Source organism: Durio zibethinus, chromosome 13, assembly GCF_047325235.1.
Source record: "Durio zibethinus cultivar Kanyao isolate XHJ-2024 chromosome 13, ASM4732523v1, whole genome shotgun sequence".
NCBI lineage: Eukaryota > Viridiplantae > Streptophyta > Magnoliopsida > Malvales > Malvaceae > Durio > Durio zibethinus.
Window position 1 is genome coordinate 24,432,113 of NC_143174.1, and position 24,802 is coordinate 24,456,914.

The 24,802-nt window shown below is 32.9% G+C and overlaps 3 protein-coding genes and 1 pseudogene across 8 annotated transcripts; 3 read left to right on the forward strand and 1 right to left on the reverse strand.

Moving 5' to 3' along the window:
• Positions 1-196: 196 nt before the first annotated feature.
• Positions 197-4,779, reverse strand: LOC111303300 (bifunctional purple acid phosphatase 26-like). The gene is made up of 9 exons (XM_089742191.1): positions 4,265-4,779; positions 3,523-3,723; positions 3,110-3,221; positions 2,162-2,388; positions 1,802-1,940; positions 1,409-1,629; positions 1,131-1,252; positions 862-1,023; positions 197-580 (listed from the first exon to the last, which is right to left on the reverse strand). The coding sequence occupies exons 1-9, from the start codon at positions 4,454-4,456 to the stop codon at positions 505-507; spliced, it is 1,452 nt and encodes a 483-aa protein (XP_089598317.1). The 5' UTR covers positions 4,457-4,779; the 3' UTR covers positions 197-504.
• Positions 4,780-11,141: 6,362 nt separating this feature from the next.
• Positions 11,142-13,795, forward strand: LOC111303301 (uncharacterized). Of its 4 annotated transcripts, none has more exons than XR_016326748.1 (3): positions 11,234-12,597; positions 12,874-12,915; positions 13,007-13,144. XR_016326748.1 is itself a non-coding variant. In XM_022899456.2 (2 exons), the coding sequence occupies exon 1, from the start codon at positions 11,377-11,379 to the stop codon at positions 12,556-12,558; it is 1,182 nt and encodes a 393-aa protein (XP_022755191.2). In that variant the 5' UTR covers positions 11,142-11,376; the 3' UTR covers positions 12,559-12,597; positions 12,874-13,795. The 4 variants fall into 4 exon arrangements, 2 of the variants coding, with proteins under 2 accessions (XP_022755191.2, XP_089598318.1); XR_016326749.1 differs by having other exon boundaries at positions 12,854-12,915; positions 13,007-13,137; XM_022899456.2 differs by having other exon boundaries at positions 11,142-12,597; positions 12,874-13,795.
• Positions 12,927-13,795, forward strand: LOC149515458 (uncharacterized; annotated as a pseudogene).
• Positions 13,796-20,446: 6,651 nt separating this feature from the next.
• LOC111303305 (putative transporter C405.03c) lies at positions 20,447-24,698 on the forward strand. Of its 3 annotated transcripts, none has more exons than XM_089742194.1 (8): positions 20,447-20,944; positions 21,971-22,372; positions 22,615-22,832; positions 23,106-23,176; positions 23,263-23,364; positions 23,880-23,997; positions 24,067-24,224; positions 24,335-24,698. In XM_089742194.1, exons 1-8 carry the CDS (start codon positions 20,864-20,866, stop codon positions 24,358-24,360), a joined length of 1,176 nt encoding a protein of 391 aa, XP_089598320.1. In that variant the 5' UTR covers positions 20,447-20,863; the 3' UTR covers positions 24,361-24,698. The 3 variants fall into 3 exon arrangements, with proteins under 3 accessions (XP_089598320.1, XP_089598321.1, XP_022755195.2); XM_022899460.2 differs by having other exon boundaries at positions 20,514-20,944; positions 24,089-24,224; XM_089742195.1 differs by lacking the exon at positions 23,263-23,364 and having other exon boundaries at positions 20,480-20,944; positions 24,089-24,224.
• Positions 24,699-24,802: the final 104 nt, after the last annotated feature.

Consider the following 24,802-nt stretch of genomic DNA (forward strand, 5'->3'; position numbering starts at 1 on the left):
CGCAGAGCAGGGTCCTGTCACTCATTTTTTTTTATCAAGGTAAAGCTTTCTTTTGGTATTACTGTTGGTTAGTATCATTTTCTCTGAATTCTATGAAACAAATCTTTAGGAAATCCACAAAGTTAGGCCGTTTGGCCCTTGTTTTACAACTATTTTACGACGAATCTTTATTGGATGTCTTCGAAATCCGTCGTGTATAGCTCATGGGGTGCCATAGATCAATTAACGAACTTGTCAATATTATTGATTCAGACATTAATAAAGGAAGAGCCAGCTCTAGCAGTGATAATTCTAGAGATTTTACTACAGCTTTTACATTATTAACCATTTCAAGATTTTATTTTCAAAGCATGAATTAGAAGAAAAAATCACTGCAAGAGGAGCTTCATGCATCTCCAGTACGAAATTTTCATCTTCGCTAACCATCATTTTCATCTCCTTAACTGAAACTCCATCAAGCATTAGCATACCAGAGATGAAATGCATGATGGAAACATCATCTTCTCAAAAAGAAGCAGTCCGTCCAAGCACACTCCTCCAGTGATGCTTCTTCAGTTTTCTTCGTCTCAGATTATTTGACCTGCATGAAAACAAGTCAGTCCAACCTCATCTTTTGAATTCAATCACAGATCTGCATCTCAAATTGCCAAATTGCTTTCAGTGAATATTACCTATATACCATCATTTTCTTTTTCTGGTGCATCTATGTTGTCAGATTTTAGTGACACTTCGTAAGTGCAGCTAAGCAGTTGGTTTAAAAGGTGCTTCACGTAACTAAATGAGGTTGACAGATCAAATAGCATAAAACTTGGAAGGTGCATCAATGGCTAACTAGAGCAAGAAATGGTTAATTGTACTCACCAGAACTGATTGTGTAATACAAATGAGTCAATTGCCACTTTTTTCCCATCATCATTGCGGTTCCACTGGTAGAATGCATGTGTCCTGTTTCTGATCTCCAGTGTCGAATGGCCATAACTGGCTTCTCGGAATGCAGAATACTCTGGTTGGGGATCTCTAAATCTATGCAACCCAAAAACATTTGCTAAAAACGATGAGGAATGTCATTGATGTTATTATTATTGTTGCTTTATGCAGGCAGAAAATGTCAAATATATCATCTAACTAACCTTTCTGCTAGACCTTCTTGATTTCCACCATCTCCAACAATGATGTAAATGGGAGCTGATTTGTCTGGTACGGGGTAACGTTCACCACTTGATACATTGTACCTTACATTTGAGATTCGATTCTGAAAGTTCAGAGGAAAAAACATATAAGCCATTCTTCAGATAAAAATCAAATTAATCATTTAAAAAGAATTACCCTGAATGAGTTGGTTAATGCAAAATAAAGGCAATGCTAAGAAGGAAAAATGGAAAGTGAAATTATTACGAAAGAACCATACAGATCTTTCATAAGCATGGACATGACCAGCAAAGATTACATCAACTTTGCAATGGATGAACCATTCTTCAAAGACTGCTCTCACACTTTCACCCTCCATGAAATGTGCTTCGTTACTGTTGTAGAGTGGAACATGCATAAGGACGATGAGCCAAGGGGTCTTCTCCCTGTCAACCCTCTTTAATTCTTCACTGAACCGTATCAACTGAGGTGTGTATTTCACTATTACGAAAAGGTTAAATCAAGTTTGATTTAAGATATAAAAAGACAAGAAAAATGCAATCTCTGCCCTCTTGGACTGATAATTAATTTTGAGAAGAGGACCAGAAATTGCACGATGCTCAATAGCTAATTAGGATGAACATAAACAGTTGAACAGAAGAAGAAAAAGTACCAAATGGAGAGTAGCTGGATAGCACAATAATGTGAGCAGATGCACGTCTAATAGCATACCACATAGGGCTGCTGCTTTTACAAGCCAAATGAGGTGTAGGATACCGATGGAGATAGGATTTAAAAGGAATAACTTCATTCTGCACATTTTTCAGAATTTTGAAAGTTAAGCACCAAACAAGAATGATTCTAATGTTCTAGCGCAAAGAGTGAGAGAACATTATTGCCAAACTATAAATATAGCGCAAAGAATGATTCTAATGCATTGCTAAAAATCATAGTTTGGCAAAGTTCATAGCACCAGAAAGTAACGTATGATTTTTAGCAATAATGTAATAGTAATGCTTGTTCAATGCTTTACCATGTAAGGCATGTATTCTATTTCATGATTCCCAGCAGACCAGATCCAAGGCTGATATGCAGTACTTCTCTCAACAAAGCGGCCCCATGAATCCCAACGTATACCAACATCATTATATTGATATCTATTAGCATAAGCAAGATCTCCTACAAACAGTACTGTCTGTGCTCCACTCTGCATGTAATGCTCAAGAGTGGACAATGAATTATATGTCTGACCCAAATCACCTGCAACATATTAAAAAAAATCAATCAACATAAATTTAAGAAAAAGAAAAAGTATAGAAGAAGCACATCAATATGAGTTCATCAAAAGACATGGCATCAAGAAAGTACGACATGAGTCTGATCTGATTAATGTGAATTGAGTTAAATTTTCTGCAAAGGATGTGAGAGAGACTAGAAAAATCTGCATGTTAATATATGAAAATATGGTTGATTAAGCAGATGAACTTGATTAAATGGTAAACATGATTGTGCAACTGATCCAACTAGTTGGGATTTTAGACTTCATGTAGCTGACTTCAATTTTCTCATGTCTTAAAATGTACATTTTTACATTTTTACCAGCATAAAAAATAAAGTTTGTGTTATCTTCAATAAAATACCAACATTTTACTTGTCACCAGTATAGCATAAACAACGATTTTGATAGCCAATGGGTTATCAAAAAGAAGCAGGTTTGCAAGCAGTGATAAGAGTTCATACAGAGTTGAACACCTTTTTTTTTTTTCAAAGAAAAATTAATGGATTCTAATAAACTAAAGGAATAAAATTTTTCATATGAGCTTGATGCGGTTTATGCATGAATTTACATAATCTCTATCTTCTTATCCATTTTCATTTGTGGACATATGTATAAATAGCCAATATCTAGCATCAGAACAGCTTGATTCAAGTGACAGAAAACATTCCAACATTGCTTTGGATTACAGAGGAAAACACTCACCAATTATTCCAAATTTGTAAGAAACATCTGGACCAATCATTGGAGGAGTCTGAAACCAAAACTCTCGTGCAGAATCACCACTCCCAATCTTGTAATAGTACTTGGGATCATACTGAGAACAATAAATAAATAAATAAATGATTAAGCAACCAATTTCTTCCTATCTCAGTTCAGTTGACAACACCAACTATAAGTTCAAATCCAAACTGAACTTAAAGTCCATTCTTGTAAGTTTGAGTGATGGAAGGCCTAAAAGAATTAATTCTTCTATATAAAAAACCCATAAATACTAAGGGCACACTAGTTGTAGAATAAGCTTCTTCTAATAAAAAACTGGCAACTAAGAACTTCTTTCCATCTTGAAGAAGTTAAGCCATTCGTGAAAGTATTACTTCTGTAATAATGATTATTACCTCAAGGCCATCAACAAGAACATGATGAATATAGCCAGAATTGTAATTGCAAAAGGTGTAGTTTGTCATTTTCCCCTCTGCAGTAAATTCATATTTTTTCTCTGATGTGCCATATTGTACTTTGCCGGACCCTGGTTCATCAGCTGTGACCCATGAGATAATTACAGCGTTTCCATCATAGTTCCCTTGCGTTATATGCACCTACAGTTGAAATAACATGTATGTTAGAAATAGGTGGGCAAAGGGATTGGAATAGAAGCCAGCATGACAATAGATGGATGGTAAGATGCCCTGTGTAATTGGAAAGCATGCTTCATGAGCACAAATTTATTGAGCCATTTTCAGTGAGCAACACACTTTGACAGATATAATGCATAGATTTAGTAATCAAGCCTTGCATGTTCCACAGATAAAATTTGTTCTTGAATGGTGGTCCCCTAGTTTTCTCAGAATAGAGGGTAACCAGAAAACTACTTGATACCTAGAAAGATTGCAGTCAGCAAATGAAATGCCTCAGAACATAGGAGAGTATGGCATATTTAATGCTGTAAGTAGCAAGATAAAAAGAAGAAATGAGAAAATAATCTTCAGTCCTTTTTTTTAGATTTTTTTTTGGCATAATATAATTCTTACACAAACTCAGCTAATAATCATTGAGAACACAAATAGGACTAACGAATACATATTTCGATAAACTTTATCTAGTAGAAATATATGAAGACAATAAAATGAAAAATCTTACTTGTTGTGGTGCATTAGGTCCTGTGGGAACTGCAAATACTTCATTATCAAGAGGGATGTCTACTGATGGCCACTCCTTCCGAATGAAGGTACTTGTGATACCAGCATTCACATTGTTCACAGAGTTCAAGAAAACAAAAGACATCAATATGAGTTGAAACAGCAAAGACTGCATCTTACCGACCCCTGGCATGATTCTGCATTCAGGATTAAACAGCAATGTGTCAAAAAGACAACAATCTACGAATAGCAAATATTATTACACGAAAATTCCACTATATGTTCCAATCAAGAGCTTTAGGGATGCACAAAGCATTGAAAACAAGTCACCCTGCATGTACTCTAATCCACACTTTTTTTTTTAGTGACTCTAATCCATACTTTTAAAACAAAAAAAAAAAAGTTCACTACTTTAATTGTTTAAGTAATGAAATGCATCAAATGAAAGGGAGAGAGTAAACTCAGAACTATGATGCTACTTAAAAACCATCACAAGAGGAGAGAAACTTTAAAGACGCCTTTGCATCTGTTGAACTTTACTTGTTAGATTGGGAAGATCCAGTTCCAGTAACAGATTGTTGGGATTTGTCTTGAATCTCAAAATCTCATATCGAAAGTTAAGTGAGTTTGAGTTTGTCTTGTATCCTACATCGAAAGTTTAGTAAATGTATAAAGGGTTCCACCCTTATAAATAAGATGTTTTGGTTTTAATTTAGTAACCCCAGAGAGTTAGACATCAAGAGAATAGCTAAGTGAGTAGGCTATTAAAGGGTGTAATTGGGTTTTGAGTTAAGTTTTGAGTAAAGAGTTTTAGGAGACTTTTCTCATTCTAAAAGTCTCACAATTGTAAAGATTTATTTGATAGTGGATTAGGTTTGGAGTAGGTCATTTTGAGTTGGGCTGAACCAAATATATTTGTGTTTTCTTATTCTTGATTTGAGCTTGTTATTTTGTGTGTGGTTGTTGCGCGTGGGTATTGTGGTATTTCCCAACAAGTGGTATCAGAGCGAGGTTCGAGGTTTAAGGTTCGTGGGTCCAAGACATTCACTGAGGAAGCGGAAACGCTTTTGAAAGATGCTATTCAGGAACAAATGGAACGTTTTCGACTTCAAGAACAATTATAAATATATAATTCTAACTTACTTAAATTTAATCTTACTTAAATTTAATTTAAATAGAAAATTTTAAATAAAATTAGATTCGAGGTTTAAGGTTCGTGGGTTCAAGAGATCGTGAAGCAGTGTTTGAAGATGTCTGAAGAAGGTATGTCTGGTATGTCTATGCCTAAGTTTGAGATTCTGTTATTTGATGGAAAGAGTAATTTTATGTTATGACAAAGTACGATTCAAGATCTGTTAGTACAACAAGGGTTGGATCAGACATTAGAGAGTAGTAAGCCTGAGAGAATGTCTGATGCTAATTAGAATAGGATTCAGAAGAAGGCTGTTAGTACTATTAGATTAACGTTGGCTCCAGAAGTAAAGTACAGTGTGTTGACTGAGAGTACTCCGAAGAGTTTGTGGGATAAGCTTGAAGGTATTTATGCTTCGAAGTCGTTGACTAATATATTATGTTTGAAGATGGATCTGTATTATCTGAAGATGAAAGAAGGTATGAGTCTTCATAATCACCTGCATGAGTTTAATAGATTGGTTTCTCAATTGCTAGCGATTTCTGTTGCTGAGTTAAAAGATGAAGAGAAGGCTTTAATTTTGCTGTCATCTTTGCCCAAGTCTTATAGGCCTTTAGTTCAGACTGTGTTGGTGGGCAGGTCTATTTTGAAGTTAAATGATGTGACTGTCCTGTTGCGTGAGAATGAAAGGTTTATGGGAGCTCAGAACTCATCACCTGGGGAGAGTACACTAGCTGTAGAGGGTTTTGATCGAGGGAGGACTCAAAAGAGGATTGATGGATCAAGATAGAGATCTAAGTCAAGAGACAGAGATTACAGTGATGTAGAATATTATTATTGTGGTGAGAAGGGACATATCTAAGTGCGCTGCAGGAAGCTGAGAAGGGATATGACTGCTTTCAAAAGGACAAATGATGAGAAGAAATAAGATGAAAAAAAGAGTGATATTGCTGCTGTCATGTTTGATAATGATGATGTTGTTTTGACAACTTGTGTGGATGAGATCCTGACTTTAAAAAGTGATAAAGGTTGGGTTTTAGATTCAACTGCTACAGTTCATGTTTGTAATGATAGGAGCTGCTTTATGGAGTTGAATGAAAATGAAAAGTATGGGGATATTGTGGTTGCTAACAAAGAAAAGGTGCAGATTCAAGGCATTGAGAATGTTCACCTTAGATCTCACAATGGTGTTATTAGGACACTTCGTCATGTAAGATATGTACCAAATTGTCACTACAATTTGATTGCTTTAGGTGAGTTAGCTTCTCGAGGGTACATATTTTATGGTAGTAATGATTGGTTGAAAGTGTATAAGAATTATAGTGTGATTCTACAAGAGAATAGGGTCAATCACTTGTACATGTTTGATGGAGGCTCAGTTGCTGAGATGCCTGTGATGAAAGAAAAAAAGAAAGGTAAGTGTGTTAGCTTTGCAGATACTGTTGAAGTGTTTGGAGATTCAAGTCAAGGGAGGATTTGTTGGGATTTGCCTTGAATCTCATAATCTCATATCGAAAGTTAAGTGAGTTTGAGTTTGTCTTGTATCCCACATCGAAAGTTTAGTAAAAGTATAAAGGGTTCCACCCTTATAAATAAGATGTTTTGGTTTTAGTTTAGTAACCCCAGAGAGTTAGACATCAAGAGAATAGCTAAGTGAGTAGGCTATTAAAGGGTGTAATTGGGTTTTGAGTTAAGTTTTGAGTAAGGAGTTTTAGGAGACTTTTCTCATTCTAAAAGTCTCACAATTGTAAAGATTTATTTAATAGTGGATTAGGTTTGGAGTAGACTATTTTGAGTTGGGCTGAACCAAATATATTTGTGTTTTCTTATTCTTGATTTGAGCTTGTTATTTTGTGTGTGGTTGTTGTGCGTGGGTATTGTGATATTTCCCAACACAGATAACTAGTGTTCAAAGTTCAAACTGTCAAACTAAATGCTATAGGTGGCATGAAATGGAACCAGAAACCAAAGCATCTGCTAACTACATAGTCCTCATACTCAAAATTTTGTCTTGGCTGGCTACAAACTATTTGTTGTCCAAAACCATGGTCACCATAGCCTTACATAATTTTCCACTAGAGAAGAACTACATTGATTGGATTATATCAACACCCATCTTCATTGCACTTCTAACCCAACAATGTTCTACCAAACTGCCACATACCCTTATGAAAAATACGTCATCTCCTCACTTCCAAATACAATCAAAAGCAAACCATCCCAACATACAGAAACAGATAATTACTAAAAAATGTGTTAGTCATTACATCAATGATAAAATGGAAACTACTCCATGAGGCGTACGTTAGTGGGGACAGTATAGGCAGAAGTGGCGTACGTTAGAGACGACCGTTTGTCGTTTTGCTCATAATTTGTGTTAAATTGTTCTGATTGGATCAAATTGTCACGTGGCAAGAGGCTATTGGAAAGTTTGGCGGTTCGTCCATATTAGCACGTGCATGTGGCAGTTGGTCCATATTAGCACGTGCATCTCGGGATTAAATTGATTGTTCATTGTTAGAGAATATGTCATTTTTTGGTTCATAGCATATCTTTAGTGTTTTTACCTGTTAATTGAAAAAAAAAAAACTCGAATTTGGAATATAATGTTGCTCGCGCGGCACAACCGAGGCCCAGCACAAGTGACGAGGGTTCCTCTCGCAATAGGAACGCAGAATGCAGGCGTAAACCTTAGAATAATCCAGACCGTTTGGACAAGTTCCTCAGAGCAAGGTAAACGGGTCCCAAATGGATGAGGCCCTGGTGTAGACAGATCAGTCCAAGTGCGGGTATATCAGACCCAAGTAAACCCAATAGATTAAACTTTTTATAAGGATATGGAAACTCTAAAGGATAGGATAGTTTCCTACAAAATTTAAACTTTTAATGTATATCTTATGTAATTTCTTTATAATTTTGAACTCTTTAATAATCATTGGATTGAGTCAATTATGATCATTGATTTATAGGAGCTTCAATTATAAATAGAATGTCTCCCCACTCTCATTTGATATATAAAAATACTTGAGTGAATACAAGTTATAATATTTTTAAGCATCTCTTATATTTTAGCTATTTTTTTAGTTTTTTTTAACTTTAAAGTGTCTTTCAGTGTTCTTTTGAGTGCATATTCAAAAATGTTTTCATGTTGACTTAAGCATATAAGGGGAAACTTTAAGCTTATTTAGGCATACAAGAAAAAACTTTAAAATGTCTTTCAGTGTTTTTTGACTTAGGTTGACTTATGCATACAATGAGAAACTTTAAGCTAATTTAGGCATACAATGAGGCATACAAAAGGGAACTTTAGAGTGTCTTTTAGTGTTCTTTAAGTGCTCACTTTTAGAGAGTGTGTTTTCAAGTTGACTTAAGCATGTGGAAAGGACTCACTCTTCAAGAGTTTTGAGGATGTTTTTAGGCTGACCTAAACATACAATGAGGGAGTTTGATTTTTTAGGTTGACTTAAGCATACAAAGAGGGAGTTAAGTTTAAGGTTGTAAGAGTTGGACATACAATGAGGAACTCACTTTTCAAGAATGTGCATATAAGGAAAGAGTCCAACTTAAGGTCGCACGAAGCATTAGGCTAACTTAGGCATATAAAGAGGGAGTTGGGCATACAAGGAGGGACTCATTCTTCGAGAATGTGCATATAATGAGGAGTCCAACCTAAGGCCACAAGGAGCATTGGGTTGACTTAGGCATATAAGGAGGAAGTCCAATTTAAGGCATGGAGCATTGGAATAAATCCGAAGTTTGTGACAGTTGATATATTGGTCCCTTTGCCTTAAAATTGTTCTCTATCTCGACGACAATCCTTAGGTTTGGTTCTTTTCGTAGATTGTGACATTCTTCCGTGGGCATAGCATCCTCTAGCAAATATTAGAATAAGTGAAGGAGAATGTCATAATTGGCTTTTCTTTAGAATGTGATTATCATTAATTCTTTTAATTTAATTGCATAAAAATATTGATTCCAAAAAGACCTTACAAAAAAATTAAGTACTAATTCAATGGAAATTATCACCTTATCCCGGTGAGAATCCTTCGATACTATCTTTCCCGCGAACCGTGATATTCTTTGGGTAAGAATCTTTGGGCTTGGTCCTGGGAGAATGACATGGTCATTTTTTTTTTTTTTGAAATGAAATTATCATTAATTTTTTTTAATTTAAATTGTATAAAAATATTGATTCCAAAAGACTTTATAAAAAAATAAAGTACTAATTGAATGGAAATTGACCATGAAATTTTGGTTCAAGTTTTTTTTTTTATTTATAATTCAAGAATAATAAGTTATTTATTTTTTTAAGTTAAATATAAATATTTGTACTCGATAATTTATAAATAATGATTGGAAGTCATTTTAATAAGAGATCACCTACTAAATTCAAGCCTAAAGTCTTTGCATTCAAATGAACAATTTTCTCCAATTAAACCAATCCATATTGATATTTGGTTCAAGTTTTCACTTTGAATTTTACTAGTAAATTATTTTGCATTAGAAGCATTTGATTTGGTAACATTGTCACCTACCAAAGCCAATCCTCTTGTTGAAAAAAAATAATAAACCTTTGAAATGAGAGGTAGTAATGGAACAAGTCAAATGACAATATCTGTTATAAAATTCGACAATGTTCTGAGCAATTTAATAACTGTTTAATCACAAAATTGTTTTTATTTATTTTTTTCATAAAATGATACTTAAAAAACTTCCTACGAAAACCCCTATTGCATTTTTAATTATTTGTCAGCTGTAATGATAAAGATTCCAGCTTTGATACAAGCCAGACCAACTTGGAATCCAAAATCTAAAGAAAGCCAAAGCTTTCTTAATCTGAACAACCATTAGAGACAACTTGATTCACATCAAAGAAACCTTGTGTCAACGGTGGAATTAACTTTTTGCCAAGTCTCATAATTTATAATATGTACCAAAAAAAAAAAAAAAAGTCTCCTAATTAACGATGAACACCCACTTTTCCAACACCAAAACTGTAGCTGTCCTTGTCATTTTTCCAGGCTAAATTTCAGCCAGAAAAGTGAAAGACAAAACCCCCAGCGACCACGGAGAAAACGTGGGCTGTTTCCTGTTTGTATTGGGTTCATGACAGTCAAATCCACCGTAAACAACATCCTACAAATTTATTTACTGATTTCTTATACGGAACAAAAAATTAATTTGGAGTTTGGTCCCATGGATTTTGTAATAATGAGGAATCAGTCATTTGTCTATGCTGAAAAAAGAAATTAAATGTTGGTTTTGTTGAGATATTCTCGTGCCAAGATGCTTAGATTCGGATATGCCGAAATTAGCATGATAAAAAAATTTATATAGTTTGTCAATTTTCTTGGCTTAATTAATCAACTGATTTGCAGGAGTTGATGGAATAATTGTTTATTAGACTGTATATTTAAGATCAATTGGTCAAGTTCTATGATTGCCTTTTCATTTTTTTTAATTAAACCCAAAATTTACTAAAACAGTTAAAGCTTTTGCAATTCAATTAGCTCTAAACGTTCTATGAAAATTAAGATTTTTTCTTCATTCTTTTAATATTCAAGGGATATCATATAAATTTATTTATTTATACAAGTTATATTAGGTAAATATAAATTTATTTATTTATACAAGTTATATTAGGTAAGTGAATACATTAATTTCAATTGTGTAATTTGACAAAATAACAAGTACCATATTAGTTTTTATTTTCATTTATATATGGGTTTAACCCAAGTTTTTTTGTAATCAACATTAAATTAATGTTTCTATATATACCTGTGAAAAAGAAAATAAGTCACAAAGCCCGAGCGGCCAAATCCAGGGGCGGTCTGTCTGCCTGTCTGTCTGGGATACGCTTGTCGTTGAGCTCTTTTCTCAGAGCTTTCTTGGCTACTTCCAACAGACCACCCCCAAAAGGACTGTCCTTTTTTCTTTGTTTGTATATAACGTAGAAAAAACCATCCATTTCTCGAGCAGCCATGGAAGACCCATCGTCCCAGGAAGATAAACTAGGAGTTCTAAAGGTTCTCGAAGCTCTTAAACAAGCTTCCCAGGAGTTACAAGCTCATTCAGCTCACAACTCGGCTCACTCTAGCTCATACGCCGTTAAAGCACTCCTCGAGCTTGAAACCGAGTCCGAATCCGTCCTCTCCAAAGACCCACATCTCTCTTCTCTTTCTCAATACCTCGCTGACCTCAAAAGCCTCGTCGAAACCCTCGAACAGGCTCGTGGTCACGGCCTCAGGAGCTTCTTGACTCGCCGAGTCTCGACTCACTCCATCTCCCGAGTCGCCGGTTCGATTGAGTCGGAGATTCAAGCCTGGATCGATCGTGAGAGCATCGAGAGCTTGATAAAGGGTTTGAACGAGCCTTGGAATAACGAGGACGAGTTGGTCCGATTACTGACTCAGTTCGAAGACAGACTTTCACAGGGGTTTAATCTCGAGTTACAGAATTTAGTCCTAAAATCAAAAGCTTTTTTGGTTTTACAATCGGTCCTTTGCAACCCGAATTGTTCAAAACGGATCTGCGAAAACGCGGCATTTTGTATTGCCGCTTTGATTCGATTCAACAAGGATGTTTTTGTTGGGCAAGTGAATATGGGAGTTATAATTCACGCGCTTTTGGACATGAGATCAATCCATCGTGTGAAAGTTTTGTGTGAGCTGATTAAGTTTACTAAATCACCATTTGTGGATGAGATTGTCAGTAATGGGGAAATTCCCAAGATTTTAAGTTTCTTGGAATCCAAGGATCTGGAAATGAAAGTTTTGGCCTTTGATTGCATTCTTGAAATTGGTTACTTTGGACGCAAAGAAGCTGTAGAAGCACTGCTTAAAGGAGAGTTGATAAAGAAACTTGTGGAGTTGCAAAGGTCAGAGCTTGGTGGCGTTTTGATCGAGATGGGAAAGTTTGGTGGTGAGAATAAGGAACGTGAGAGGATGAAAAGAGAGAAAAGAGAACAAAAGTATTTAGAGAACCATCCATTTGCAAGCTGTGTGGCAAGGTTTGCTGTGGAATTAGAGGTTGGGGAAGGGCTGAGACAAAGAGAGAAAAGGGCTTTTAAGCAAGAGATTTTGACGAGAGTCAGGGAAGCATCTGTTAGTGATGCTGAGGCTGCTACTATTATTGCTGAGGTTTTGTGGGGGTCTTCACTTTGATCATGCTTTGAAACAAGAATTCAGAGATGAAAAAAAAAGGTAATTATTTGTTTTTTTTTTTTTTTCTTTCGAGTGATTAGTAATAAATTTTATGGTTTGGTATATAGAAAATTGTGTATGTATGTACTGGTGTAAATGAATTGTTTATGAAAATTGAATTCTTCAATATTCTATGGTCTATCTTTTTCCTCCATTGTTTGGTCTGTTTTGGGCTGAGATTGAAATTTTGTGTCAAAACTGGGATTTGGGAAGCTTATTCTTTCTGATTCTCTTTTTGGGGTATGCAAATTTGAAGCTGCAATCTTTTTGATCCAGAATTTCGGAGTGTTGGATGGCCATCACCATGGGAAACTAAATGTGGGTAATTTTACTATTATTCTACATGGAAAGCTGATGGAACACGGTATATGATGTTCATAACTCGTGCTGAATGTTACTTAATTGATAGGAGTTTCAATTTCCGACAAGTCCAGATAAGGTTCCCCTGCAGTTGCAGGAAGAGGACTCATCATAATACCCTAGTTAATGGAGAGATGGTAATTGATACATTGCCAGGCTCACGAAAGAGGGAAAGAAGATTACCTCGTTTATGATATCATAGCTAGCTATGGAAAAACAGTCAAAAGAAAAACCATTCTTTGAAAGATGGAATATGCCCGAGAAAGAAGTGATTGAGCCTGGGAATAAGGATCGCAAGAGTATTTGCCAAAGCGGAAAGTCTTATTGCAGATATGACCTGGAATCTTTCAGGGTGGGGAGAAAAGATTTTTGGTTGCTTTTTCTAGTGTGCCAAAGATTTTAAAGGAATTTATCACAAAGCTTTCCCATGAGGCAGATGGTCTTATTTTTCAGGGCCGAGATGTTCCTTACATTCCTAGCAGGTCTTTTCAAGTGGAAATCTGCTGAAAGGAGCTCATTCGACTTCCTATTCAAGATGGGTGCTGATGATGGTCAGAAAAGGCGTAGAGTTGAATTCAGAACTGATAAATCGACTACCAACAAGAAGGTGATGAGAATCGTAAGGGATAACATCACAGCAGACACTGTATTGGAGGAGATTGATGAGATCATTTGCTTGCCTTTGTATATATATCCTGATACTCTCCTGCACACAAAATCGGGTTAAATTTTGTTTCAAGTGCTAGAAATTTAAGTAATCGGATGTCCAAAGTGCTAGTAATTTCAAGATTTTAGGTCATACATATATCTTTACTCCCATTTTTTTCCCTGTTGGCAACTAGCTTTTCTGAATTGTAACAATGCATTAAAACCTAGCCTGCTGTTCTCAAATCTAAACAAAAGTAACAGTATTATTGCTAGTTTATAGAAGAGCAAACTCAAGTGTCCTGTGTCTAGCCAGGCCATCGCTTCTTGTAGTGAGGACAATTTAAGTCAAATCCAAAGTAAACTCTTCCAATCCAAATCAATAGACAAACAGCCCAAAAGAAAAAAAAAACCATGACAAAAGGCAAGCCAGCAGAACAACAAGCCTAAAGGGAAAGAAAGGAATACAACAAATTAATCATGGCAATTTGAATCAATGCAACAATTGGGCAAATGATTGTGTGGAGACCTTTCCAAATATAGTTAAAAAAAGACACTCATACTAGTTGAGCGAAAGAAGACAAATACCTGTAAGCCTTAGGAACTCGTTAGCAAAAATCAAGCTAAGACAAATATTTATAAAGAGTTCGGAGAATGATCATATGTGTTGAAATTTAAAATTTAAATTTATTGAATATCATAACATATAATTGATTATATAAGTTAATAGAATTAAATAAGTCAAACTTTTAATGAAATTACATGGCACACCAACATCTATGAGTCTACATCCCTCTGACTCTATCACCAAGTTTCTTACTCATGTTGACTGCTATATATTGCTATGTAAGATTAAATTAAGCAAATCAACTTCAATTATTGATACTATTAATTTAATCTTATCTATTTATCTCTCCAAAATCTGTCCTAAATAGAAAAACATAAAAAAAAAAAAAAAACAAGAACCATTGAACACGAAATCCATGTCTTCCTAGGCTAGCTCATGCCTTTATCAATTACTATTATTATTATATAAATTCACTATATGCTATATATGTTGGTAGTTTAAAATTTGGTTTATCCCACATTAGATAAAAAAATTTAATTATTAATGAATAAAATAATTTTTGTATTAATTTTATTCATATTTTGAATAATTATGTTTAAACAAAAATAATTATCATATGATAAATGGTCATAACCATTTGAATATAAATAGATTATTATTCATAAAAGTTATGATTATACAGAATATCATAACTATATGAATAGAAGTTTATGTCTGTTTATTCATTATAAATAAATCTTTTAGTATAACCATTTTCACTACTTTTGATTGAAGAGTTTGAGGTATTATTATATCTTAAAGGTACAATTACCTTTAAGAAAATATTCTTTACACCTCAAAGCTAAAGTTTTTTTTATTATTTTTTCTTTATTTATTTTTCTAACATTGTAAGGGCAACTATGAGAAATTTATATTTCGCACAATGAAGATACAGGAAAAAGAAATTAGTATGATTTGGATATCAATATTAGAGGAGACTCAAGGTGTCGAATGATTAATATTTTCGTGGACCAAAATATTAATTTTCATAAAAATTTTTATTAGAGTTATGCATTTTATTTTTTGCATAATTGCTAGTAAGAATATTGATTGAATGGGATAAACACGTTAATAATTAATTTTATTAGTGAGTAAAGTCAAAATACAATATGCAAAATATTAATTACATTGTATAAGTTTATGTATATATTGAAATTGACTTCACAATTACGTTTAATAAATTGTATTATATCTATTTGAAAAATCGATGCTTATAAAGATTGAAATAAAAAAAAGCTTAAAAACATAAAAAAAAGACATGAATTAGTCTACAACTAAAAGAATTATCACTTGTTATTAGTTAAGCTTGCGTTGAAAACAAAGAATTTATGGACAAAATTGAAGATTCATAATCTTGGGACAAAAAAAAAAAAAAAAAAAAACCCTAGCGTAGCTATCTTATTTTCAGGTGGACAAATATTTGACCCAAACCTTTCGTATTAAGAGCATGAATCCTTTGCTAATAACCCAACATGATTAAAGCCTTTGCCTACATGTATGCGGCAGTGGGTCCTATAATCACCCCTAGAATGTCAAGCAAGTTGGCTCACGTCAAACCCTCACTTAAAAGATGAGCACTGTGGTTGGACTTATTAAAGGGAAGGGTGAAAAAAATGGGAAGTGTCATGTGGCTTGCCAACCCATTACGTCTGATTTTATGGTATGATGATAGGATCCCAACCATCATCAATTTCACATGTAACATGTTCACTAAAGGGAGATTTTCAAGTCTTTTGGTTTGCAATTCCTGTCTCCATCGGTACTCTTGGGTTTCCATTCCATTTTTTTGGTGAATCTGAATAAAGGATATGACAAAAAAAAGGTCTATTCTAAGCAAAACTCCATTAAAAGATAATGCAGGTTTGGCCTGTTCGGGGACTTTGCTTGAAGACAAGGAGGTAGACCTCAATGATAACAGGTCTCGCATATAAATGACATAGCATTCTGATTTCTGCATTACTAGGAAACTAAAAGAATATGTAAAACAATGGAGATTAATGGCTATAGTAGGTGTGATAGTTAAAACAAGTAAGATAAATAAACTCAAGAATTTGGAATATAAATGTTTCTATTGTATAACTATGATTGATGAAACTGGCTTACAAAAGATAGGAGATTATAGAGATAATTTTTTAAAAAGAAAATATCAAACCATTATAACTATGAGGTTTATAAAAGTTTGGGTTTTGAAATATTATTCTCGTTAATAATAGCATATATAAATTGTTTGAATTTATAATATAATAAGTTAATATAAGTTTATTATATGCAATGAATTTATAATTTCAAGGCGAATTGTGGCTGGTGGTAATGTAAAATACATCAAGTATGTATATCTATGACACCCTTATATTTTGTAAATTTTATGTTAGTATCATTAACTAAAATTTGGCAAACAATTTGGGTTAATTAGATGATTGATTAAAAAAAAACAAAAAGGCATGTTATTAAAAAAAATTATATATTGAAGCATTTATTGGTTATTAGCATTTTGAAGGATGCTCATCAATGTCCAATTAGACATGTTTATAAATTAGAAAAGAACATGTAAATTCAATGTTCCAAAGGCACCAATACATGCATGTGTTTAATTTCATTTTGTGATGGCACGAAAAACATTGATACAGTTTGTCATATATTATGAAAATAAACTGAATTGAATGCAATTTTTTTCTTATACATATAAGAAAGATATGAACTATGGAGATTGAATGCCATCATCCAATTAATACATTATTGGTTAAAAATAATGAAGGTATTTTTGCTTTTTGTACTTGAAAAAATGGCATTTTGTGGGCTATTAAAATGAAATGTGAATTAGTTTTTGAGGTTTTTGATAGTTTCATGACAATGGCAATGATGCGGCTGGTTATATAACATATTAACATATGAGCTTAGATAATAATATTGATTTGTGAAAGCCGTAAGCTTTAGAGTTAGCCAATTAACGAGTTAACCAATGCAAATCATCACAAGTTTTAGCATGAAATATTAATATAACTCATATTGTAATTATTGTTTATACTAATTTATGAAAATGATTCTTTGGATTTATGTTTCATGACTTGCGTTGATATGTTGATCTAGATATGAACATATTAATCACAAAATGATTTTGAAAGTATTTAAAATTGGATTAAATATACTATGGACTCTTATTATACATAAGCATATTAGTTATATTAGTAAAGTTTGAATTTACTATATATCCAAAAATGTTATGACCAATTAAAAGTGATAAATAATAGAGATATATAGGTTGCACAATAATGGAGAAATAAAGTTCTCATAAAATTTTGAAATCAAGTTTAGAGATTTCAATAGTCATGAATTTCAAATTGGCTATTAGGCAATTCATATATGCATTGAAAACTCATGATAACATTTGAGATATTTTATTTTCACTAAAAGCTATCACTAGAAATGAGATAACTTAAATAGCAAATCTACATGATTTGTAAGCATAATGTGGATTATTATGGTTGACTTAGAATAGCCATAAGCTAAAATTAATGCCACAATATTGATCACGTTATGGTAATTTTTTGTTATGTATATAATCTAATTCATGAATTGTACAAATAATTTATCATCTATAATTTTATATAGTAAAAATTTCAAAGTATATTTACTTTGAAAGCTAGGAATAATTCAAAGATCTTGTGAATATAAAAACTTTTGTAATAGCAAAAAGAATGTTATTTGATCCATTTGGGTAATGGAAATGATTTTATTCACGGTAATAAAAATTATTAATAGTGTCCATGATAAAATAGATTCATATAAATATTTATGAATTGACTTAAAAAGTCTTAAAAGAAAACTATAGAAGCATAATTATATTTCAAATCTGCTTATTGATATAAACTTTTATATTAAGTTAAAATAAAAGTTTTGAAACTTTTATAAAAATATTAAAATATTTGCTAGTTATCTTTCACTAATGGTGGATTTGGAGACCTCTTACTTAAAAAAAATCACTAAATAGTGAAAAGATAAATAAATTGGTAACTTGATTAAGTATATATGATATCTTGATAATTGAATAAGACATTCTTTAATAAAAGAATGCATACTTACAAATGGTAGGGGTGATGAGAATAATAAAAATAAAAAACCACCGTAGTGTTGTAAGATTTTAGTATAATTTTATGAGTAAATTATACAAGCTAATAAATTTAGACATTTATTACAGTAAAATTATATAAAGGTCTTTAAAAAATATTAAGGATTAAAATGGTTTGGTTTATTCATTGAGTTTTTCTAATTATACTAAAAGTATAATTGTATTAAAGATACATAAAAGTATGAAAATATAATAAATAAAAGTTATGAGTATAAAGTTGTGGCCGTAACTAAAACCAACTATTTCTTAAAATAATAATAATGAAGCAATAATGTCTAGAGCATGTAATTGATATGTAAAATGAAAAGTTTGGACATATTAGTCTGAAATGATTATATTAGAGATTCAATTTCAAGTATGAGTAATTACCATAAAAGAAAATTGAATTTCAAGATATTTTATTAATAATACTACAAGTAGAAGAGATTTAAACACTTACTATTAGACACCAATAATGAAAACCTAACTTTGAATTAGTAACCTCTAATTATAAAGTTTAATAAGTAAAAATAAGTTATTGTTATGTGTCCGTTAAATACTAATAAAATATATTCAAATTTTAGAAACTAATGTGATTCATTGCGTAAAAAAGATGAGTTTATATACTCTTAATAAAATTTTAAATATCTAAAGCAATAGAGACATAATGAAAACTCTACTTATATAAATATAAAAGTGATGCTGCTTTAGCAAGAAAAATTAGAGTTTCTTTTGTAAATATTTATGAATAGGATAATAATACTAAAAGCAATTATAAACCTTTAACAAAAAAATAAATAAGTATTATGTGTGTTATATCTTCAATTCTAACACTAGAAGTTGATGTTTGATTTGCATATACCATCAATTTCATTATAATTCTAAGATATATATGCTAATTGAAGGTTTAAATCAAGAGATATCTTTTTGTATTCATAATATTTATTTATGTAAAAAGTAAAAATTAAGCATCGACATTTCAACTAGTGGGGGATTGTTGATAGTTTAGAATCTGGTGCACCTCACATTAGACAAAAAGATTTAATTATTGATGAATAAAATAAATTTTTGCATTAATTTTATTCATATTTTAAATAATTATATTTGAATAGAAACAATTATCATATGACAAATAGTCATAACTATTTGAATATAAATAAATTATTATTCATAAATATCATGATTATACAAAAAATCATAATTATCTGAATAAAAATTTATGTTTATTCATTCATTACAAATAAATCTTTTAATATAACCATTTTCACTGTTTATAATTGAAGAGTTTGATGCTTTATTGTATCTTAAAGACATAATTATTTTTATAAAAGTATTTTTATGCTTTAAAATTAATTTTTTATTATTATTTTTTTTCTTATTTATTTTTTTCTAACAATATATATATATATATATATGGATGAAATAAACATAGGGGCATTTGGCATCTTTCCGTTTGGTTCCAACATTCGCCATTAACAGTAAGATAAGAGTGCAGAAATATGAAAGCAAGAAGCATAATCGAATTTTAATACGCAAAAGATCGATGTTGACGTCTTACTACATAATTGGTATGCTGATTAAACCATGGATTGTCTTTTCTGTTCCCCCGCCCCCCCATAAATTTGTAGTTTATTTTTGTCCTGAAACCCAACTTGACAAAAGTTGATGGACAACATGGAAGGTTTTTATTCGATTTTTAGCTAGCTCCCATGATTATAAGTTTAAATAAGCTCGTAATAGTGTAAAGTTTTCTTTAACATAATATAATTGCCTATTTTTTATTTGATATTATCTGTATTTAAATTTTGATCATAAAAATTAAAAATTTAGTACTTTATCGATTGATAATATTATTATGGGCTTTCTGATTATATTTTCATTCTTTACATTTTTTATTATTTTTTGTGTGTGGTTTAGGATGAAAAGTTCAAAATGGCTTCCTCTTTTACTGAATTAGAATTCCAATCAAAACCAAATACTCCACCAAGCGCGTAGAGCTAGCCACTTATACTCTTTCAATATTGGACAAATTTAAAGAAAATTACAGCTTAAATCTTAAATATCTATTTAAACCATTTCCTGATTAGCTTAAGTCGATTCCTAGTAAAAATGAATTACCAATTTTTCTCTAAGAACCAACACAATACATCAAAAAAATGAAAACTTTTTTTTGTTATAATTATAAATTAATCCCAAGTGCGGTCAATGCAAACTTGGAATATATTCCCCAAATGCTATTTATATTATATATACATATATATATGTATCATGTATGTATATATACGACGATCTTTGTTGTTGGTGCAACTGAACCGACCGATTGGAGAAAGAATCGGTGCACAGCCATGCTGATAGTGAGACAGTGACAATGAACTAAAACGCATTACTTCCCATTGGTTTTTCCTATTTATAACGTTCCCTCAGCTGTATGTGCCTGTGCTTGGACGTTAATGTAGGTGACTATTAAAAATCCAGAGATTGATTTGAAGAGAGTTGTTTTTTTTTTTTTTTTTGATAGACAAAAGAGTGAAGGAAGAAGAAAAGAAAATATGGGTTTGAAATACAAGGGAGGTTTGCTTCTGATTATTGGTGTTGTGATCATGTGGGTTACCTCTGCAGAGGTCACTCAGGTTAGTTCACTGGTTCTTTTTCTCTTCATTATCAAATGGTTCTTTTATTTTCTGAATTCTTTTACTTTGCAATTGCTTTTATGTCGACATTTTTTCTTGGATTTTTCATGTTCTTATAAATGGTAGCTTAGTTTTTTGAGTTTTGATTTCAAGTGGTTGATGAATCTTCCATACATTCAGGGGACAACTTAGTTTTTGACACTCTGTTCACTTTATGTTTCTTGGTTTATCCTTCTTGCTGAAAAGATCTGAGAGATGATCATTGACAATTTATCATAACGGAAAATTTTGTGGGATGGGTGTAATCTCCATTCTCCACCCATATATGTCAATTTCTTAGCCATTCACCAGGCTGAAATTAAGAACAATGGTTTTCGTTTTTGACTCAAGATCAGTTTCAAAATTAATCTTATCTTGTCTCTATCTTCTGTTGCTTACCTGCTAGGAAAGGAAAGGAAAATTTGCAGTTTAAATGATTATTCTGTAGAATCTATATGGATCATCGTCATGATATTTACTGTAGCTGTACTTGTCATTGGCGGGCAACCAGCCATCATTGAAATGTGAACATTAAAGAAGTTTACCCATAGAAATATGTGTTCAATGCTTAATTTGATGAAAACCAATAATTTTCTTGATTCCATACTCTTATTTTGTTCTTGGTTTGTCAGTTTATCACTAAGTATGGATTTCTTCCTATTTTTTGTTGGACTGAGTTATTTTTAACTTCTCAATTGTTGAAACTAATGATTCATTTTATCTGCTTTGTTTGCTAATGGAATTGGGAGGTCTCCTGGTTGCTCCTGGGATCTTCGTTCTGGGCATCAGGTTTCACCCACTTGCCTTTTCTACCTTCGAATCTGTTTTCGTTTTTTTTTTTCCTGAATGGTTTGGTCTTCTCATTCAGGCTCATTAGCTATATTTTACTATGCTCAGCTTTTGTCTTTTAATATAAGATTCAGTCCTAATGCCATTACACCCTCGTTTTTGCTTTGGAGGTTTGACATTACCTGTATGCTTCGACAGGGTGTATTTGAAGACTATAGGCACCCGTTTGCTGTGACATATCTTGGAACCTCTCTTTTGTCACTTTATCTGCCATTAGCATTCTTTAAGGACTGGTTAGTAAAGCATCTCAGAGGTCGCTCTTGTAATAGTAATAGTACCGAAGGCCCAAAAGGGGTTGAAACCTCTGTGGAACTAAATTCTCCTGCAAAACATGATGACAAGCCTGCAAATTTTCAAATTGAACATCAAGCACCATTGCCTAAGGAGTGTGTCATCGACTTTTGTACTAAAGATGAGGGAAATCCGCTGGTTTCTGGACATGAAGATATTACGGAAGCACCAAAGGGAGACAGAATGCTTAGTGCAAAGGAAATTGCTGCATTTGGCTTTTCATTGGCTCCTATCTGGTTTGCAACAGAGGTGTGAATGATAAAGTTGTATCTGCCCCTGTGCTTGCTGCCTTTGCCTGATTATGACCCCAATCTTCTTTTAAACTTTCATTTGCGTAGATTTGCTCATTTCATGTAAATCCACAAGCCTTTTATGTATAAGAAACATAATCCCAATGAACATAGCCGATCTGCTATAGGAAAAGCTGGGATTTACATGTTTCACAGAAAGACATCACTGAAGTTTTTTCTATTATTGTTCTATGTCTACAGTATCTAACGAACGCCGCTCTCGCAAGAACAAGTGTTGCTAGTACAACATTGTTGTCCTCAACTTCAGGACTTTTCACTTTAATAATTGGGGCTCTTCTGGGTCAAGACTCTATAAATGCAATGAAAGTAGTTTCAGTCGTCATTAGCATTGCCGGTGTTGCTATGACTACACTTGGAAAGACATGGCCTGCAGATGAATCAAAATCAGTCGCTAACAAGTATGGTTTTCCTCCACCTCATCGAACTGTTACATGCTACCATAATTTGGCTTGGACACATCGGTCGTGTTATGTTATAAATAGGCCAGGGTTCAAGATATATGACTTACAGAAGAGAAAGTTCTTCGAAAATATATTTTCTAATTTTATGCTTGGTATTCAGTTGCAAGTCTGCATTCTTAGTTATTCTTCTTGTTAATTATTGGAATACAAAACCAGCGTAGCATGTATTCTGAGGAGCTACTGACAGTTTTTTTTTTTTCCTGCTTTCAGAAGTTGGAATCATGCTCTTGTAGGAGATCTTTTTGCTACCCTCTCAGCTATGTGTTATGGATTGTTTACAGGTTTTATACCGTCTCTTTTATTTGAACCATATTAGATTTTTGCTGATCAATTACCACAGGACTATAATTAAAATCATATGTAGCAGTTTTGCTTAAAATGTTTTCTGGAGAACAAGGAGAAAGGGTAGACATGAAGAAGTTGTTTGGCTATATTGGATTGTTTGCACTTGTTGCCCTTTGGTGGCTTGGTAAGAGCATATTGCTAGTTAGTTTTCCGTATCATTTCTGCTCTATGTCATACTTGTCGATGTTGGAAATGGAGCATATGCCTTTTGGCTTGAACAAACCAGCACTACCACCAAAACCCAAACAAGATGAAAATTTTGACATGGTTATCATATTCTTTTTTTCCAGTTTGGTACTGTAGGTGGAATACATTTATCCTTGACTCCTAGTTTTCTTCTTCAATGTTCTGATAAGCTTGTCAAATAAAATAAAAATAGGCATTACAGTTTTATTTTGTTCCTGATAGCTTGAAACTGGATACAGTCAGCAAGACATTATAGGAACTAGTTTAGACAATACAAAGCAAAATGATGGAACCGACTGCTTCAGGATCTGCTGCTGTTTTTATAACTTCTTTAGCATTTTGTAGCTACTAGTTCAATGAAATGCTTTATATTGGAAGTAGCCAGCTTCGGTAAATGCTTCCTTAGTATCTTAGCTGCATTATTATAACTTAATGTTTCTGATTTCTTTCCAGCATGGCCTCTGACAGCCATTGGTATAGAACCAAAGTTCACATTTCCTCAATCAGCAAAAGTGCAAGAGATAATCCTTATAAACAGTTTTGTTGGAAGTTTTCTGTCTGACTACTTCTGGTAAGCCAATAAAACAGTCTTACTGAATTTTCTTGACTTCTGAATCTACATGTTCTTCATTCCTTTAAGTCGACATCTATCATACTTACAGGGCATTAGGTGTTGTCTGGACCTCCCCGCTGGTAGCTGCACTAGGTGTTTCACTTACAATACCTATTGCAATGTTGGAAGACATACTAATTCATGGCCAACAGTATTCTGTAATCTATATCATTGGGTCAGCTCAGGTAACTTGTCAGCACATCATCCTTTAGTTTCTTTGATACACATGCATCTGAGCGGCATCATTGCAAAGAAGTCACTTGCTCATCAAGGGTCAAATTGTGATGTATTTCAGGTATTCCTGGGATTTGTAATAGCTAATATTTCAGACTGGATTTTAGAGAAGTTGAGATGGTAGTGCTTCAACATGCAGCAAAGCTGTCATTTTCCACCAACACTTATCTATTTCGCCTAGCCTTAATGATGCATGGCCACATATAGACAATCTATGCATAGTTATCATATTGTTATGCTGGGCCTGCTGAAAGGGTATTATATAATTTATGTGACTGATGAATTTTCCCAACTTGTTGACCTTTCGGCTTTAACCCTGTTGACAAAAACATGTATGTTTTACTGGATGGAATGGTTAAAGGTGAGGCAAGCCTACTGAACATTTGCCTATTTTCACATTCACAAGTTGCTTCCTTTTTTTTTCACTTTTCCTTTCACAATTAAAAAAAAAAATTTTTGATTTATACTTTTTGCAAAATAAAATTTTGAAATAAGATTTTTTGATACTGCAATTAGAAAGAATAGAAAT

Coding starts and splice junctions, on each gene's coding strand:
- LOC111303300 (XM_089742191.1), bottom strand. CDS start 4,456: ATGCCAGGGGTCGGTAAGATGCAGTCTTTGCTGTTTCAACTCATATTG. Junction 3,724..4,264: donor GACCTAATGCACCACAACAA/GTAAGATTTTTC, acceptor TTTCAACTGTAG/GTGCATATAACGCAAGGGAA. Junction 3,222..3,522: donor TTCTTGTTGATGGCCTTGAG/GTAATAATCATT, acceptor TATTGTTCTCAG/TATGATCCCAAGTACTATTA.
- LOC111303301 (XM_022899456.2), top strand. CDS start 11,377: ATGGAAGACCCATCGTCCCAGGAAGATAAACTAGGAGTTCTAAAGGTT.
- LOC111303305 (XM_022899460.2), top strand. CDS start 20,864: ATGGGTTTGAAATACAAGGGAGGTTTGCTTCTGATTATTGGTGTTGTG. Junction 23,177..23,262: donor GTGTTATGGATTGTTTACAG/GTTTTATACCGT, acceptor CATATGTAGCAG/TTTTGCTTAAAATGTTTTCT. Junction 24,225..24,334: donor ATATCATTGGGTCAGCTCAG/GTAACTTGTCAG, acceptor GATGTATTTCAG/GTATTCCTGGGATTTGTAAT.